Here is a 14,641-nt window from a genome sequence, read left to right as displayed (position 1 = left end):
CTGTTGGAATTCCCGGCTCCCGAGCTGTGTGATTTTGGCCGGGGAGCGGGGCAGCCATGCAGGCAAGCTGAGATTGAAAAGGACATTTTGAGGTTTCGTTTCCTTTCAGTTCATGGGAAAAAGCGAGCCCCCGGTCCCCAGGCAGGCGAGACGGGCTTAGTCACTCATTCCTCCCTGATTAACGGCGGGGCCAATTAGGAGGTTTGGAGTCAATGGAAAAGCAAAAGTCAATTATTTGCAGAGGTTGAAACAAGGTTTGCAGTGAAATATTCGAGGTGACTAAACCCCCCCAGGCTCAGCAAACCCCTGCAGGGTGTGGAGAGGGTGATGTGGGCCACTGATGATCTCTGAGCAGTAGCCCTGGTGGCCACCCCAGGGGAAGCAAGAGGGACAGACACCCATGTGACAAGGTGACACCAGATTTGGCAAAGTGTGGCCAGCTAGTGGTGGTACAGCCAGGCTTTGCTTGAGCAGGGGATGGGGAGCCCACACTGATGATGCCAGTGGGCGCCCTGACCCCCAAAATCCATAGCACCCTGTGTGGGGCTGACGTGTTCCATGTGGGAACCAGCTCAGTCACCCACTGGCTCCTTCCTCCCAGCAGTACTGGGATCTCTGGGGAGCATCCTCTGGCCATACAGTAAGCACTGGGGGCTATAATAGAGAGCATTTCCCCCCAGGATCCACAGCCAAAGCCACCCATGAGCGCTGTCCCTTTGCACGTCCCACCAAGAGCTGGAGGGGTCTGGGGACAGGTGACAGTCCAGGGAGCCACGTCCCCTGTCCCCTCACCACCATGGCTATGGAGAGAAGGGGCTTGGCTTGGCTGCCTCCCACCCAGCCACCCCCCATCCTGGGTGCAGGCTCAGACACCCACAGCAAAGCCCTTTGGCAAGTGGGAGCACACACAGGGACCTCCCAGGGATGGGTGTCCCCAGCCACCCACTGCCGGTGCTTTCCCAATCCTGGTGTTTGCCCTGGGACCGCTGTGCTCCACCACACCCCCCCTCCCAGTGCCACCACCCCGTCCCTGTCACACCCAGCCGTGCAGAGGCACCGGTCCCCGAGCAGCCGGGGTGGCTGGGTTGGCACAGGCTGGGCTGGCACAGGCTCCAGCACATCCCTCTGGCTCCTGGCAAAGGCAGGGAGAAAACAGCGGCTTTGTGGGGTGCCAACAGCACTGAGGCCTGGCTCAGCAGGATCCCCTGTGCCAGCACCTCTGGTCACAGAGCTCCTCTGTCCCCAGCCCCTCCTGCCTCCACAGCATCCCCATGACTAAGCTGCACGTGGTGGCTGCAGGCGGAGATAAAGGGGCTCCAGAGCTGGGGAGGGCAGAGAGAGGCAAACCCTGAGCCAGGCTGGGTGCAGGGCTGGGCAGGAGGCTGGCACCAAGGATAGAGTTGAGCCATGCCACACCAGCTCCCTGCCGGATCCCCAAGGACCCCCACACCCTCCTGGCATCACCCAGGGGGCACAGCAGGGCAGGCAGCCCTGTAGGACACCACACACAGGGACAGGGCAGCAGCACAGGTTTGTCCTTGTCCCAGATGAGTCCCTGAGGCTTGTCTGGGTGAAACCAGCCTGGAGAGAAGGCTCTGCTCCTGCCACCCCCCCAACCGGTTGTGCCACCACCACTGTCACCGAGCCCAGGGCAGTGCCATGGCCATGACACAGCCCTGGGGCAGCTGGAAGCCCAAGGGCATGTGCAGCCCTCGGTGCTGAGAGGTCACGGCCTGGCCAGAGCAGCCCCGGCCCAATGCTGGTCCCTCTGAGCCAGGGCAGGAGGTAGATCTCACCCTCAGGATTCCAGAGGCCACGGCAAACTGGTCCAGCAGCCTGGACTGGCTGTGTCCTGCCCTTGGGAGCATCCCCAGCACCATCAGCAGCCCCACACATAGAACCACAGGATGGTTTGGGTTGGAAGGGACCTTAAAGCTCATCTTCTTCCACCTCCCTTCCATGGGCAGGGACACCTCCCACTAGCCCAGGTTGCTCCAAGCCCTGTCCAAGCTGGTCTTGGACACCTCCAGGGACGGGGTAGCCACAGCTTCTCTGGGCAACCTGTGCCAGGGCCTCCCCACCCTCACAGCCAAGAATTTCTTCCGTATATCTAACCTAAATTTTCCCTCTGTCATTTTGAAGCCACTCCCCCCTGTCCTGTCACTCCAGTTCCTGATGAACAGTCCCTCTCTGGCTTCCTTGTAGCCCCTTCAGAGGCTGTGAGGTCTCCACACAACTTCCTCTTCTCCAACATGCCCCCCCCATGAACACATATGAACAAACACACACATCCCCCTGCACACCCACACACGTGTGCTCACACCCAGGGCAGGCTGGAGGCCAGCAGCTGACAAATCCCTGTGGGAACACTCATCCCATCCTCCCTCCAGCCCACATCCCCTTTGGCACCCACAGCCCTCTCGTGGCCACTGCCCTTTACATCTGCCCAGGGGGTGAGGTGCCTTTGGAATCCCAGCCCTCCCCAGAACCCCCTGGGATGATGTGGAATCATAGAATCATGGAATCACAAGATGGTTTGGGTTGGAAGGGAGCTTAAAGCTCATCTCCTTCCACCTCCCTGCCATGGGCAGGGACACCTTCCACCAGCAGAGTGAAGTGGGAGAAGGAGTTGGGAGCAGGAGCTGGGAGCAGGGTGCCCAAGCCCCCGTGGATGCCACAGGGATGCCCCACCCCAGGCAGGGAATTTTCCTTCTGGTCCAGAAAAAAATAAGAAAAACAAAAAGGACAAAACAGCTCATTGAAGCACAACCCCCGGGCTGGGGGGGGGGGTGGCATGGTGGGACATCCCTGTGGCAGGGGACCCGTGGGCAGCATGTGCTGGCCTGGCCAGGCTTGCCAAGGGGAAGGAGTTAATCACTGATTTGGCCAGTAAATGATTAGTGAGCAGGGGTGGGTTACTGAGGGCACTGCAGGCTCCCAGAACCTGGGACACTCACAGGGACAACCACCACGGTGGCATTGAGAGGGACATCCACCATGGGGCTGGCACGGACAGGGACACCCATGGGCTGGCACACAGTGACACTGACAGGGGACAGTGGTGGCCCAGGTGGCTCTGCCATCAAGGCACACCAAGGACAAGGCCACTGCAAGGGAGGCTGATGCCACCAGTTGTCCCAGGTCGTCCCTCTGAGCAGGGCTGCTCCAGCCAGCCCTCCCTGCTGCCTGCTCCAAGCACACTCAGGGGTGTGCCCATCGTCCCTTGGCCACCCTCCTGTGCCCCAAATCCTGGCATTATGCAGACAGTGTGTCTGGGCATTCTCCTGAGGGCACACAGCATGGATGGGGTGCACAGGATGCCATGGATGGGGTGCACAGGATGCCATGGATGGGGTGCACAGGATGCCATGGATGGGGTGCACAGGATGCCATGGATGGGGTGCACAGGATGCCATGGATGGGGTGCACAGGATGCCATGGATGGGGTGCACAGGATGCCATGGATGGGGTGCACAGGATGCCGTGGATGGGGTGCACAGGATGCCATGGATGGGGTGCCCAGCACACCAGGGATGGGGTGCTGAGCCAGACTTCAAACCAGCAGCACCCCATGAGCCCTCAGCAGCACCTGGACATGAAGACCCGTGCACACAGGTCCCACCTCACCCCACTGCAGCACAGGCTCATCCCAGAAGGAGTTTGGGAATGGCAGAGTGACAGCAGATGGCTCTGGGCAGGCTGAGCACCAGCAGTGCAGTGACAGCCAGTACAGGGGACAGTGACAGAGATGCCACTGTGGGCAGGGCACAAGCACCATGCAGAGCCAAGGGGGGCACACAAAGGGTTAAACCCCAGCCGGCAGTTCAGGGTTTCGGGAATTTGAGTGTGAGCTCATTTCCACCCAGAAACACAAACTCCTTCATGGTCCTGACTCAGCCCAGCTGAGCACCCCCCGGGAGGGGTTTCCAGCATTGGCTCCAGAGGAGATGCCAAGGCTGGGGGGAGTCAGGCACGAGCTCCACACCCGGGGGACACGGGGCAAAAAAGGGGCTGCAGGAGGGTTTGTTCCTGATGGCAGCAAAACCCAGGGGCTGACCCAGCAGTGCTTTGTATTTCCCCCTCTCATGCAGACCAGGAGAGGCTGGAACAGGGAAAAAACAAACTGGAGAGGGAGAGCAAAAGCTGGGGACAGTTTCTCCTCTGCACCAAAACGCACCTTTCACACAACCCCCCCCAAAACCACCCCGGGGTGTTCCTGCTCCAGGCTGCTGTCAGGATTTAGACTGAGCTTGTCTGGGACAAGCCGGGAGTGGAGGCTGCTCTGATGCCTGCACGCGGGCACAGCTCAGCACCAGGGATCCAGCGGCACTCCAAAATCCAGCGGGAATATTTTCAGCCAGAAATCAGCTCAGAAGCACGGCCCGGGTGGAAAGGGAGCACATCCTGCCTCCCCCGGGCTGGAGCGGCCCCTCACCCACCCTCTGACTCAGCCGCGGTGGGGAAGGGTGGGCAGGACGGGGCTCAGCGGCAGGAAGGGATGAGGCAGCGGAGCCTCGGAGGAGAAACCAGATGGGGCCAGGCCTGAACCGGTTCATCCTCTCTCGCCCTGCCTTTGCCACACACGGCTCTGCCCCCGGATGAGTCAGAAGTGCCCTCAGTGCCAGCTCAGGGCTGGGGCACCCGTCGGGGACACGGCTCCCTGCAAGGTGCACCCTTCGCCGGCGCCCTGTGGCATTCCCCCATCCCGTGTGTCCCCGGGAGTATCCCAGTGGTCTGTGCCCACCGTGGAGCGCCCACCCCACCTCCCAGCACCTCGCCCAGGAGCGGTGGTTGCACAACCCCACTCCCCTCCCAGCCGGGACAATCCAACCTGCCGAAACGGACCTGCGAGGGTCTGGGGCCAACCGCGGCATCCACGGGGCTGGGAACGGAGCAGCGCATTCAGCAGCAGCTCCGCAGCCTCAGAACAGCCAAAAAACCCTGACGGTGCTCTCGCCAGACACCTTCACCCACAGCTCCTGCTCCCCCGTCCCCCACGAGCCGCACTCAGCCCCCTGCCCCAGCCCCTCCCGCGGCTCAGGGTCACATCCAGCCCGGCAGGAGCGGGATTAGTGGCCGGCTACGTGCCGGCGGGTGTTTTCCCGTGGCGTGAATGCCGGTGTCCCGCTGCTTCCTGGGAACAAGGCTGCTGCGGAGCTGCGTGCGAGGAATGTGCATGTGAATAACAAACAGCGTTCGGGGCCTTTGAACGCCTCGAGAAGCTGGTCAGGGCTGGACTGAGCCCAGAGCCAGATGCCTGCCCTGAACCTCCCTGCCCAAACAGCCTCCGAGGGATGGGGGCAGGAGGAGATCCCCTGCTGCCCATCCCACCTGCCTGCTCCAGGCAGGACCCCTTCTTCCTGTCCCTTCCTCCTGGAGCAGCCTTGCCTTTGGGGGCAATGCTCCAAAGCTTTGGGGAGCAGGTGACAGGGAAAATCCAGCCCAGCCCAGAGTGCCACCTGCCCGGTGGGCACAGGGATTGGGTTCCAGAGCACCAGCAGAGGTGACTGCACTCACAGGACTGTCAGGATATGTCCCAGAGGTGACTGCACTCACAGGACTGTCAGGATATGTCCCACGGGCTGGGGGAATCTGTGGGGAGATGAAGTATCCCCGTGGAGCAGCTCGGCTCAAGCTGGACACCACCCCCCAAACCCTCATCCTGGCTGGAGCCACATCACCCCACATATCCCTTGTCCCCCGAGGTCCCACCAGGCTGGGGAAGAGCTTCCGAGCGTTGGGTGCTCACCCCGGAGCGGGTTCTCCCCGCAGCGGGGTGGGACCAGCATCACCCCTCCCCAGATAAGGTCCGGCTCATCCACCGGCACCGGCCGGGCAGCATTGCAATGGCGCAATCCCACCACACCGGGCAGGGTGTGCACCAGCACCGGCAGCCTCCGGGCACCCCCGGCCCCCGGGAGCTGTGGCAGCAGGGGAGTCCCCACGGCAAAGGGGCCAGAGCAAACTCGGACATCTCCAGGTCTCTCTGGGGGCAGCTGGGGGTGGGTGATTCTTGCTCCAAGATGTCCCAACAAATGGTTCTGGCTCGGCAGAGGGCAAAAGCCAGTCCCCTCATGTCCCCCCGGGCCCAGCCCCAGGGAGAGGAGCTGAACCTGGCACGCTCTCCCTCTGCCCAGCTGGACGGTGCCAGCGGGGAACCCAATCCAGCCCCACGGGAGGGGACCCAAACAAAGACTTTTATGTACAATCAAAAAAAAAAAAAGGCCATCAAGAGGCATTTGAACAAAACAGCCCTGAGCCTGTCCTGGGCTCTGCTGCAGCCCTTGACCCTGGAGAGGGTCCTGTGCCTGGTTCCTCTGCCCCACACCCCCCCAATCCCTGCTCCCTCCTCCCCACGGAGGGTGATACTCCAGCTGAGGGTGGCCAAGGGATCAGTGTCTCCCAGGGCCAAGGATGCTCCAGAGGCACTGCAGAGCCTGGTAAACCATGGACATTCTGGCATGGTGGGCACCTGTGCTGTGGGGCTGGCAGCCAGAGCCCAGCAGCACAGAGCCTGTCCTTGCTGCAGGAGGGTGGGCAGCAGCTGGCAAAGAGGCTCCCAGGCAAGGCAGGGGTGATCCCAAGGCAGGGATGTGTCCAAGGCAAGGCTCTGTCCCGGTCTCAGGTGATGCCTTGCATGTGTTGGGATGAGAGGAAAGGGCTCAGGATGCTTCCCATGGCTCAGCCACCACCACTCTGGGTACCTGGTTGCTGGCAGCAACCTGCCCCACATAGTGGCATCGAGGTCACCCCAGCTTTGGGCACATCCCTTCATCCAGGGAAACCCCCCACGGGGCTGAGCAGAGCTGGGAGAGGGAGAGGGGAAGACAGGACAAGTCTCCTGTGCCCCAGGAGCCACCAGCATAGCAGGAGAGGGGGGAAATCCTGCCTGAGGTCCCCTGCCAGCTCCAGGGCAGAGCATCCCATCCATCCTACAGTGGGGGAATGTCCCATTCCAGGACTCCTGTAGTGAAGGGTCTGAGTTCCCCAGAGCAGAGCTGGGAGCCAGGCTGCAGGCAGGGACAGATCCCTGCCAGGGAAGGGCAGGAGGGCACAGAGAAGGGCAGGAGGGCACAGAGAAAGGCAGGAGGGCACAGAGAAAGGCACTGTGCTCTGCTAGTCAGAGCTGGGACCTGTGTCAAATGTCGCTGCCCTTTCCCTTTGAAAAAGGGGAAAAGGTGGAGTTTTACTCCTTCCTCCCTCTCCAGTCCAAGAGACTGGGAGGAAGCTCTGCTCTGCCCCTTCCTCCCCTCCTGGTCCCCGGCACTGGGCTCTCCATGGAGCCAGTGCAGCACATCCAGGCACTGGACAAGGCTCCAGGGCCAGCCAGGGGCTGGGGAGGGGACACAGCTCCTGCTTAGGGACCTCACTGCCAGGCACCAGCCGGGTTCCAGGAGCTGCAGCCCCAGGGTGAGGTGACACCTCCTACAAACTGGGTGGTGGGGTCAGACCTGGGTGCTGCAGGGCCAGAGAGGGTGCTCAGCCTTGTCGTGGAGAGCTGGGCCTCACCTCTCTTCACATTGCAGCAACTGCCTGTGGATCAGCATCCTTGGATCCCTCCAGTTGTTCTTCCTGCTGGAAAGCTTGGACACACAGGAGCCTGCCCATCCAAGGAGGGTGGGACAGAGCTGGCAAGGGCTGTGCCAAGAGGCACCGAGCCCCTCTGAGCCGAGCCAGCCTCTGCAGTGATTTGAGGGAAGCAGGGAGGCAAAGGCTTGGGAAATTCCAGCTCCTGGCTGTGCTTCCCTCGCTGGGTCCCTGCAGTGGGTTTAGGGGTGTCTGATACTGCCGTGGGGTTCTCCTGGTCTGTGGGTGCTTCTCTCTCCCTGGGCTGAGCCAGGAGCCCAAAAAGAGCTCTCAGCTGCAGTGCCAGCTCTGCTCCTCCTGTCCCAGGCAGAGCAGGGATACCCTCCGTGCCTGCCCCAGCTTGCCCGAGGCAAGGCCTCTGGATAAACCCTCGCTGGGGGAGGCAGGGAAAGCCCTCCCAGAGGGAAGGCAGGCTCTGCCCCCGGGGCTGAGCACGGGCAGGGCAGGGAGGGCTCCTATTGCCTGCACACGTGGGGAGGCCACCAGAACAATGTCCCCTTGCCCCAACACGCTGGCTCTGAGAGAGCCCCGTGCCCCGACACGACGGCTGCAGGTAAAGCCTCGGCTTGCCAGAACCAGCCCCTCCCGCTGGCAGGGAGCCCTGACATGCCAGGGGAGTTCTTTATTTCACCATGAAAGAAGACACACATTTCGCTAAGAGAAACCACTCCAGGTCTCCGGCGCGATCCCTCGGAGCCTCCCTGCACCACCTCCCCGGGGGCAGGGCGAGGTTTCAGCCTCCAGACCCACCCCAGAGCCCAGCGCCGGCAGCCTCCGCCTCCCACGCCGGCTGGAGCTGTGGCCAAGGCCGGGAAATGAGTGGCACGCTCAGGGAAGCCACAGCAAACCTCTCCCCGCTGCCAGCAGCCTCCATCCCTGTGGCACACCACAGCTCGGCACCTCCTGGCATTTGCCGGGCACCTCTGGATCTGATCCCGCGGCCCATCCCAGCAGCACCCAGGCAGCAGGAGAGTGCTCCTGGGTGGGATCAGGGATGTGCAGCCAGCGATGCCTGACAAGGCTCGTTGGAGCGGAAATGCCGCAGGTCCGGCCCCGGGGACGAGGCTCAGTGTCACCTCTGCCACCACCGCGTGGGCTGCTGGCTGTGGAAGTCCCACCCCAAAATTAACAGCTGCTTTACTCTGTAATTAACGGGCTGGCGACTCCCCGGAGTTGCCAGAACAAGGTGTGAGCTCCCAGGGACCCTCCCTGTGCTGCCACCCACCCCCACATCCCTCTGGCCACGGAGACATCCGGCAGCTCCTGCTGCATCCCTGGGCTCTCACACCCACCAGGTGCCCAGGACGGAGCCACCCGGGTCCTGCCAGTCCTGCTTCACCTCATCCCCCTGGAGAAGGGGTCCGTGGGGCTGGGATGCCCTAGGGATGGAGTTATTCCAGCTTCATCCAGTTCCACGCTGAGAGCACTGGGAGGAGGGAATACTGTCTCTTCCCTGGACAGGAGGGGACACTGCGCAAAAATCCAGGTCACCTCGTGACATCTCAGCTTTCCCAGGAACCCTGGCAGGAGAGCTTTCCCAGGAACCCTGGCAGGACGCCCTGTGCATGTCAGGTGATGTCCCCAGGTGATGGTGCCCATGCAGAGCCATTCCCTGCTCCAGCTCACACAGCAGGTTGGAAGCGACTCCCAGCCCCCATTTGGGAGGAAGAGGAGGAGGAGGAGGAGGAGGAGGAGGGCAGCTGAAGGGTGTTGACAAACAGACTGGACGACTCAGGCTGGGAAGATATCCAAAGCAGGGAGGTAGAAGGAAACACTGGTCATAGAGAGACCTTGGAGAACGGGATGCAGGAGCTGCAGGCAGCTCTGCCAGAACCATCCAGGTGGAGATCACACCCAGCTGCCCCAACAGCCCCAGCACAGAGCAGCATCCCTGCTGCCTCCACACCTGCTTGGAGGGATCCAGTCCCACCAGTGGGAGGAAAGACCCTGGTCCTGAGCCACCAACACACCAGTGACACACGTGTGGCCCACGGCTTCTGGGAGACATTGGCATCAGCCACCAGCACAGGGGCTGGGACAGGGCATGGCACCTTCCCAGCTTGGATCTGATGGGAGGGCTTTTCCCACCTCCCTCCTGCCTTTAATCCAGCTGCAGTGCTCCATTCCCAGGAGGGAGAAAGGTCTGGCCCAGGTTCTCCCCAGAAATTCCGGGGGCTCCAACCTCGGGAAGCACCACCAACCCCAGAGAGCTCCCTCCAGCAATCAGGGGCCACGGCAGCCCAGGCAGCACATCCGAACTCCCCAAAGTTGGGAGGACAACTGGGAAAAGTTGCCTGGAGAGGGGTTGGATCGCTCCCTGGGCGCCAGCTGGAGCTGCAGCAGTGGAGAACAGGCTGATCTAGGCAGGAAAACCCGGAGTTTTCCCCGCCACGTTGCTTTGCATGCCTGACAGCAAGTCGTGCCTTGCCTGTTGGGTTACGGCCCCTCCCAGCTCCAGGGGCTCCTCACCCAGAGAGCTGAGAGGTGCTCCAGGAACCCAGTTTGCTCCAGTCTCTCCCAGGGAGGTGTCCCAGTACAGGTGTGTGTCCCCCTTGCTCACTCCAAACCTTCAGGGCTGCAGCGTGGCCCAGGACACGTCCCAGCCCAATCTCCATCATCCTATTCCACAGCAATCTTTCTCCCATTAAATCTTTTTCCCATTAAACCTTTTTCCCACTTTTTCCACTTTTCAGCCCCCCTGCCCATGGGCTGAAACCCCCCCCTGAGGTAACAGCTCAGTCCCCGCCAGGGTTCAGCCATCCAGCCTGGCCTTGCAAACACCCAATTCCCGACCCAGCAGAGTCAGATTCCTGCACAGAAAACCCAGACAGGGCTTTTCCTTGTTATTCTTCAGGATTAGGATCGCAGGGCTCGCACAGGGAGCTATCTCTGCACAGAGAACCGGCAAGTTAAAGGGAAATTCGGGATGTGCTTTGGATCCAAACACGTTGCTGCCGTGGGCAGCCCTGGCCTGGTGCAGCCTCACGGACAAGCCGTGTTTTGAGCTTTAACTAATGCAAGGAGAAAACCCCAGAGCGAGTTCCAAGCTCTCCTTCAAAGCTCAAAAACCTGCTGGCGTCCTGCTGAGCCGCATACCACGTAAGCATTCCTGCCAGGAACGGCGGGGGCTGGCAGGGCCGAGGGGCTCCTCCGAGAGACACTGTGCCAGTCCCGCGGCAGCTCTACCGCTCTGCTCCAGCAGCACCAGCAGCAGCTTTTCCCCCACAGCCCTTGGGGACAAAAGGACTCCAGAGCCACTCCCGCGGCTTTATGGCCGAGACAGAGCAATGATACGGTGGAGCCACCTCCAAAACACCGGCGCTCCCGAGGCTTTGAGCTCCCGGCGAGACGCACAAGGTCCAGCAGGGAGCCACACTCGGTGCCGGCACCCGCCTCAGGTGTGGCTCCGCGGGGTGGGCGGGTGGCTTCGCCCACTGCACATGAGGGGGTTTTCCAGCCCGGGGAGCTGAAAGCAAAGCCGGAGCATGAAAGGGCTCGGAGGTCACGTCCTGCCCGCTCGGGAGCCCCGGGGAGCCGAGCGCCCGCACCGCCAGTGCCGCGAGGTGGCTCGGGGGAGCCCGGCACCGCGACAGAGGGGTGACCCCACTTACAGGGGTCAAGCGAGTCCCCGCAGGCCTCAATTAGCATCTCTGACCCCCCCTCCCCAGCCGTTGCTTCGAACAACCCCTGCCTGTGCAGAGCCATAATCCCACGTCCCGCGGTTCCCAGGCGGCTCTGGCCAGACATCCCGTGCCAGGGGCGAGGCGCTGCCGCCCCGGGACAGACGGGCTCTCAATAACCACATTGTCACCCTGCCCCGTCCCACGGCCGTGGCGGGGGCACTGCTGTGTCCTGCCTGTGCCGGGAAGGCTGAGGGCAACCAGTCCTTCCCTCCACCCCAGAACCTTTGGCGGGGGGGCTTCCCTAAGGATCTCCCAGCCCTGGAAAGGCGGAGAAGACTCAGTTGCCAGCCAGCCCCAGCAGTCGCCGCGCTGACAGCAATGTTCCCGACCGGATTCGGCTTCCAGCATCCCCCGAAGAGCTCCCCTCTCCCCTCCCCGCATCCCGGGGGGGCTTCGCGCGCAGACACGGCCCCCAGAGCGAACACAAACACCCCCGGCACAGCCCAGCCCTTCACTTGGGAGCCTGGCGGGTACCTCGGGCACCGTCGCTGAGCCCCCCGGGCTGTGCCCGGGCAAAACCACGCGGAAACGGGGAAAATAAAGAAGTTTGAAGAGCGAGAGAGGGCACGAGCAGGAGGGGGAGTCCCGGGAATATTGTTGGGGGGGTTCCCAAAGGGATTGAAGGAGGGATGGGGAGAGCGCGGCGGGGATAAAAGGGGAGCGGGGGCGCGGCCGGGGCTCACCCGCGATGTGCTGGCGGCGACCCTCGTCCAGGTGCGTGGAGACCACATCTCCCATGGCGAGCGGAGCCGGGCCGGGCCGGGCGGCGGGAGGAGCGGCAGGAGGAGGAGGGAAGAGGGAAGAGGGGGGAGGAGGAGGAGGAGGAGGAGGAGGAGGAAGGCAGCGCCCGGGGCGGCCCGGCAGCGCGGCGCCCCACGGCCCCCCCCGGCCACTCCTCCCGCACCGCCCCGCGTCCCGCCCGCCGCCCCCGGCACCGGCGCTGGGGGGGCGCGGGGGTCCCCCCGCCGGGTAATTAGCCGCTCTAATTGCTCGGTGGGGGATGGGGAGGCTGGAGGGGGGGGGATGTGTCGTGTCCTCTCCCCCGGACCCGCACAGCCCCGCGTGTCCCCCCGCACACCCGCGGGTCCCACGGCGGGTCCCACGGCGGGCGCTGCCGCCGGGAAAACCGGCTCCGTGTTGGCACCGGGATCCTCCACTCCCGGCATTGCAACACCCGGGCTCTGTCCTACCTGTGCCCACACCCCGGGCCTCCCGCCCTGACCTTGCTCCTGCAGTGCCAAGGTGGAAAAGCAGCCGTGGGAGCCGGCGCGGGGCCCCTGTCCCTCCCCAGCCTGTGGGAAAATGGGATGGAAGAACTCAAGTTGACTTAAAACCCTCTCCGGCCACAGATTTAAGACCAAGAGCTGTTTGGCTCCGCTGTGCCGGGATGGGGGCTGGCATCTCCCCAGGATCACCGATCCAGCAAAGTCTCCTTGGACACGCCGACCCGAGGCAGGAAGCAGCCGGAGCTGCGGAGCTGGAGGAAGCGGGGAAAAGCTCCACCTTCCTCCCGCTGGTGCTGCAGCTCCTTTCCCAAGAGCAACAGGCGGAAACAGCCCTCGCAGGATTCTCCGGCGCTGCCTGGGCACGATCCCGCCGAAGGAAAGGCCTGGCCGGTGTCATTCCCAGACCCCGGGCACAGCGAGCAGCCGGGGTGTGACCGAGGGAGGAAGAGGAGGAGGAGGAAGGAGGAGGACGTGGTGGTGTGACCAGAAAGTTCAAGCGGTTCCCAGCTGCGGGGCGGCTCCAGGGAGTCGCTGCCGAGGTGGATCCGTGCTTTGGGATCGCTCTGCTTTCCCTGGATGCTTCCAGACCACTGGAAGCTTGGGCTGGGCTGGGCAAAGCTCGGCTGAGCTGTGGCCAGGTTGCTTGGCTCGCTCTGGGCTCTGGGGTTGTGCCGGGAGGCTTTTCCTGGGCTGGCCTGTTTACTGGAGGGCTGTGGGAGGGAGGAATGGAGGTGGCCAGCCCGGGAGCGAGGCATCCTGTTTATCCTCCTGAAATAGCTCTGCTTGGCCGGCTGGGGATGGGGAGGGGGCAGGAGGCTGGAAACGCCTCTCCCTGCCTGCTGCCACCCTGAAACGGGGCCACCCCCAGCCTGGCACACCCGGGGGGGACACCAGGGGGTCCTGCCCCCCTCGCTCAGGGGCCCAGCATCCTCCTGTTGGGGCAGGGGTGTGGGTGCTGCCGTGCCAAACCAAGCTCTGCTGAAGACAAACACTCCACACGAGGCCAAAGAACATCAACTGGCATCCAGGTGCCACACCTGCATCTGTCCCAGCACCCACAGCAGCCAGGCTGGATGGGGCTGGGATCCCCCCTGGGCTGGGCTCTCCCTCCAGGAATGCCCTCAGTGCATCAGCCTTTCCCATCTTAGCACCCCTGCAAGTCATTTCGAAGGGAAAATAGCTCCAAAGCTGAAATATTTCCCTTTTCCTCTCCGTGATGCCCCATAAGAAGGTTTTCCCCTTGGCAGAGGGCTTGTTTGCAGTTTGTTTCTCTGGCCAAAAGGGTGTTGAAATCAAGGGATTCTCGTGGGAAATTTATCTACAGCGAAATCTCATTTCCAATAGAAAATTGTTCCACTGGAGGCTTTTAAACACTTTCCCCCACGCTGATCCCCGAGGAGTCTGGCTCTGAATTCATTTGAAAGTCTGCCTTAGTGGGGTGATGGTATTTGAAAGGTGGTGAAAATGCATCCACCCCCTTCAAATTGAAAATAAATGTGAACATCTACCCGTGCAAATGACTTCATTATTAGAAAGCAAGCTCCATCCCTTTAAAAAAAGCAATATATGGAGTATTATTTAGGCAGTGCACACACAGTCCTGCTAAATAGACCAAGTAAGTGGTATAAAAGCCTTATTTTTGAAAAATCAATCCACATAAGCACTGGAGCACTACACACTGAGTCATTACCTGCCTCTTTTACCCACTGATGTGTTTGTTAAATAAATAACAAAATAAAACCTTAATTAAAAGGTAAAAAATAGCCAGCATTGATATTGTTGATTTGCAAACAGGAAGGGTTTGTTTGTGGCGCGCAGAAATAGCGTGTCAACAGAGACTGGAGGCTGTACCACAGACACAGAGGCTGTTTTTGGGGCTCCCAAAACCACCTGAAGATGAGCACGATGTCCTGGCACTGTCAGTCGGTGCCAGGTGGTGACACAGAGCTGAATTTTTGGCACACACTGGCTGGTGGCAGAGACAGGCTCAGCTGCTAAATCATAGAATCCTAGAATTAACTGGGTTGGAAAAGACCTCCGAGGTCATTGAGTCCAACCCTTGACCCAACCCCACCTTGTCACCCAGCCCATGGCACTGATGCCACATCCAGGCTCTGCTCAAACCCCTCCAGGGACGGGGACTCC

At 61.8% G+C, this 14,641-nt stretch overlaps 1 protein-coding gene across 1 annotated transcript in view; it reads right to left on the bottom strand.

The window, feature by feature from the left end:
• FAM129B (family with sequence similarity 129 member B) overlaps positions 1-12,060 on the bottom strand; it is a 30,239-nt gene extending 18,179 nt beyond the window's left edge. Inside the window, exon 1 of the mRNA XM_017829197.1 lies at positions 11,954-12,060. Coding sequence (XP_017684686.1) covers positions 11,954-12,008 — 55 coding nt within the window. The 5' untranslated portion in view covers positions 12,009-12,060. The remainder of the gene's footprint in view (positions 1-11,953) is intronic.
• Between the last annotated feature and the right edge of the window lie 2,581 nt (positions 12,061-14,641).

This window comes from Lepidothrix coronata, unplaced genomic scaffold (genome assembly GCF_001604755.1).
Source record: "Lepidothrix coronata isolate B3197 unplaced genomic scaffold, Lepidothrix_coronata-1.0 Scaffold160, whole genome shotgun sequence".
In the NCBI taxonomy this organism is placed as follows: domain Eukaryota; kingdom Metazoa; phylum Chordata; class Aves; order Passeriformes; family Pipridae; genus Lepidothrix; species Lepidothrix coronata.
Note: the sequence above shows the minus strand (reverse complement) of the source record. Positions and strands in the feature narration are given on the sequence as shown.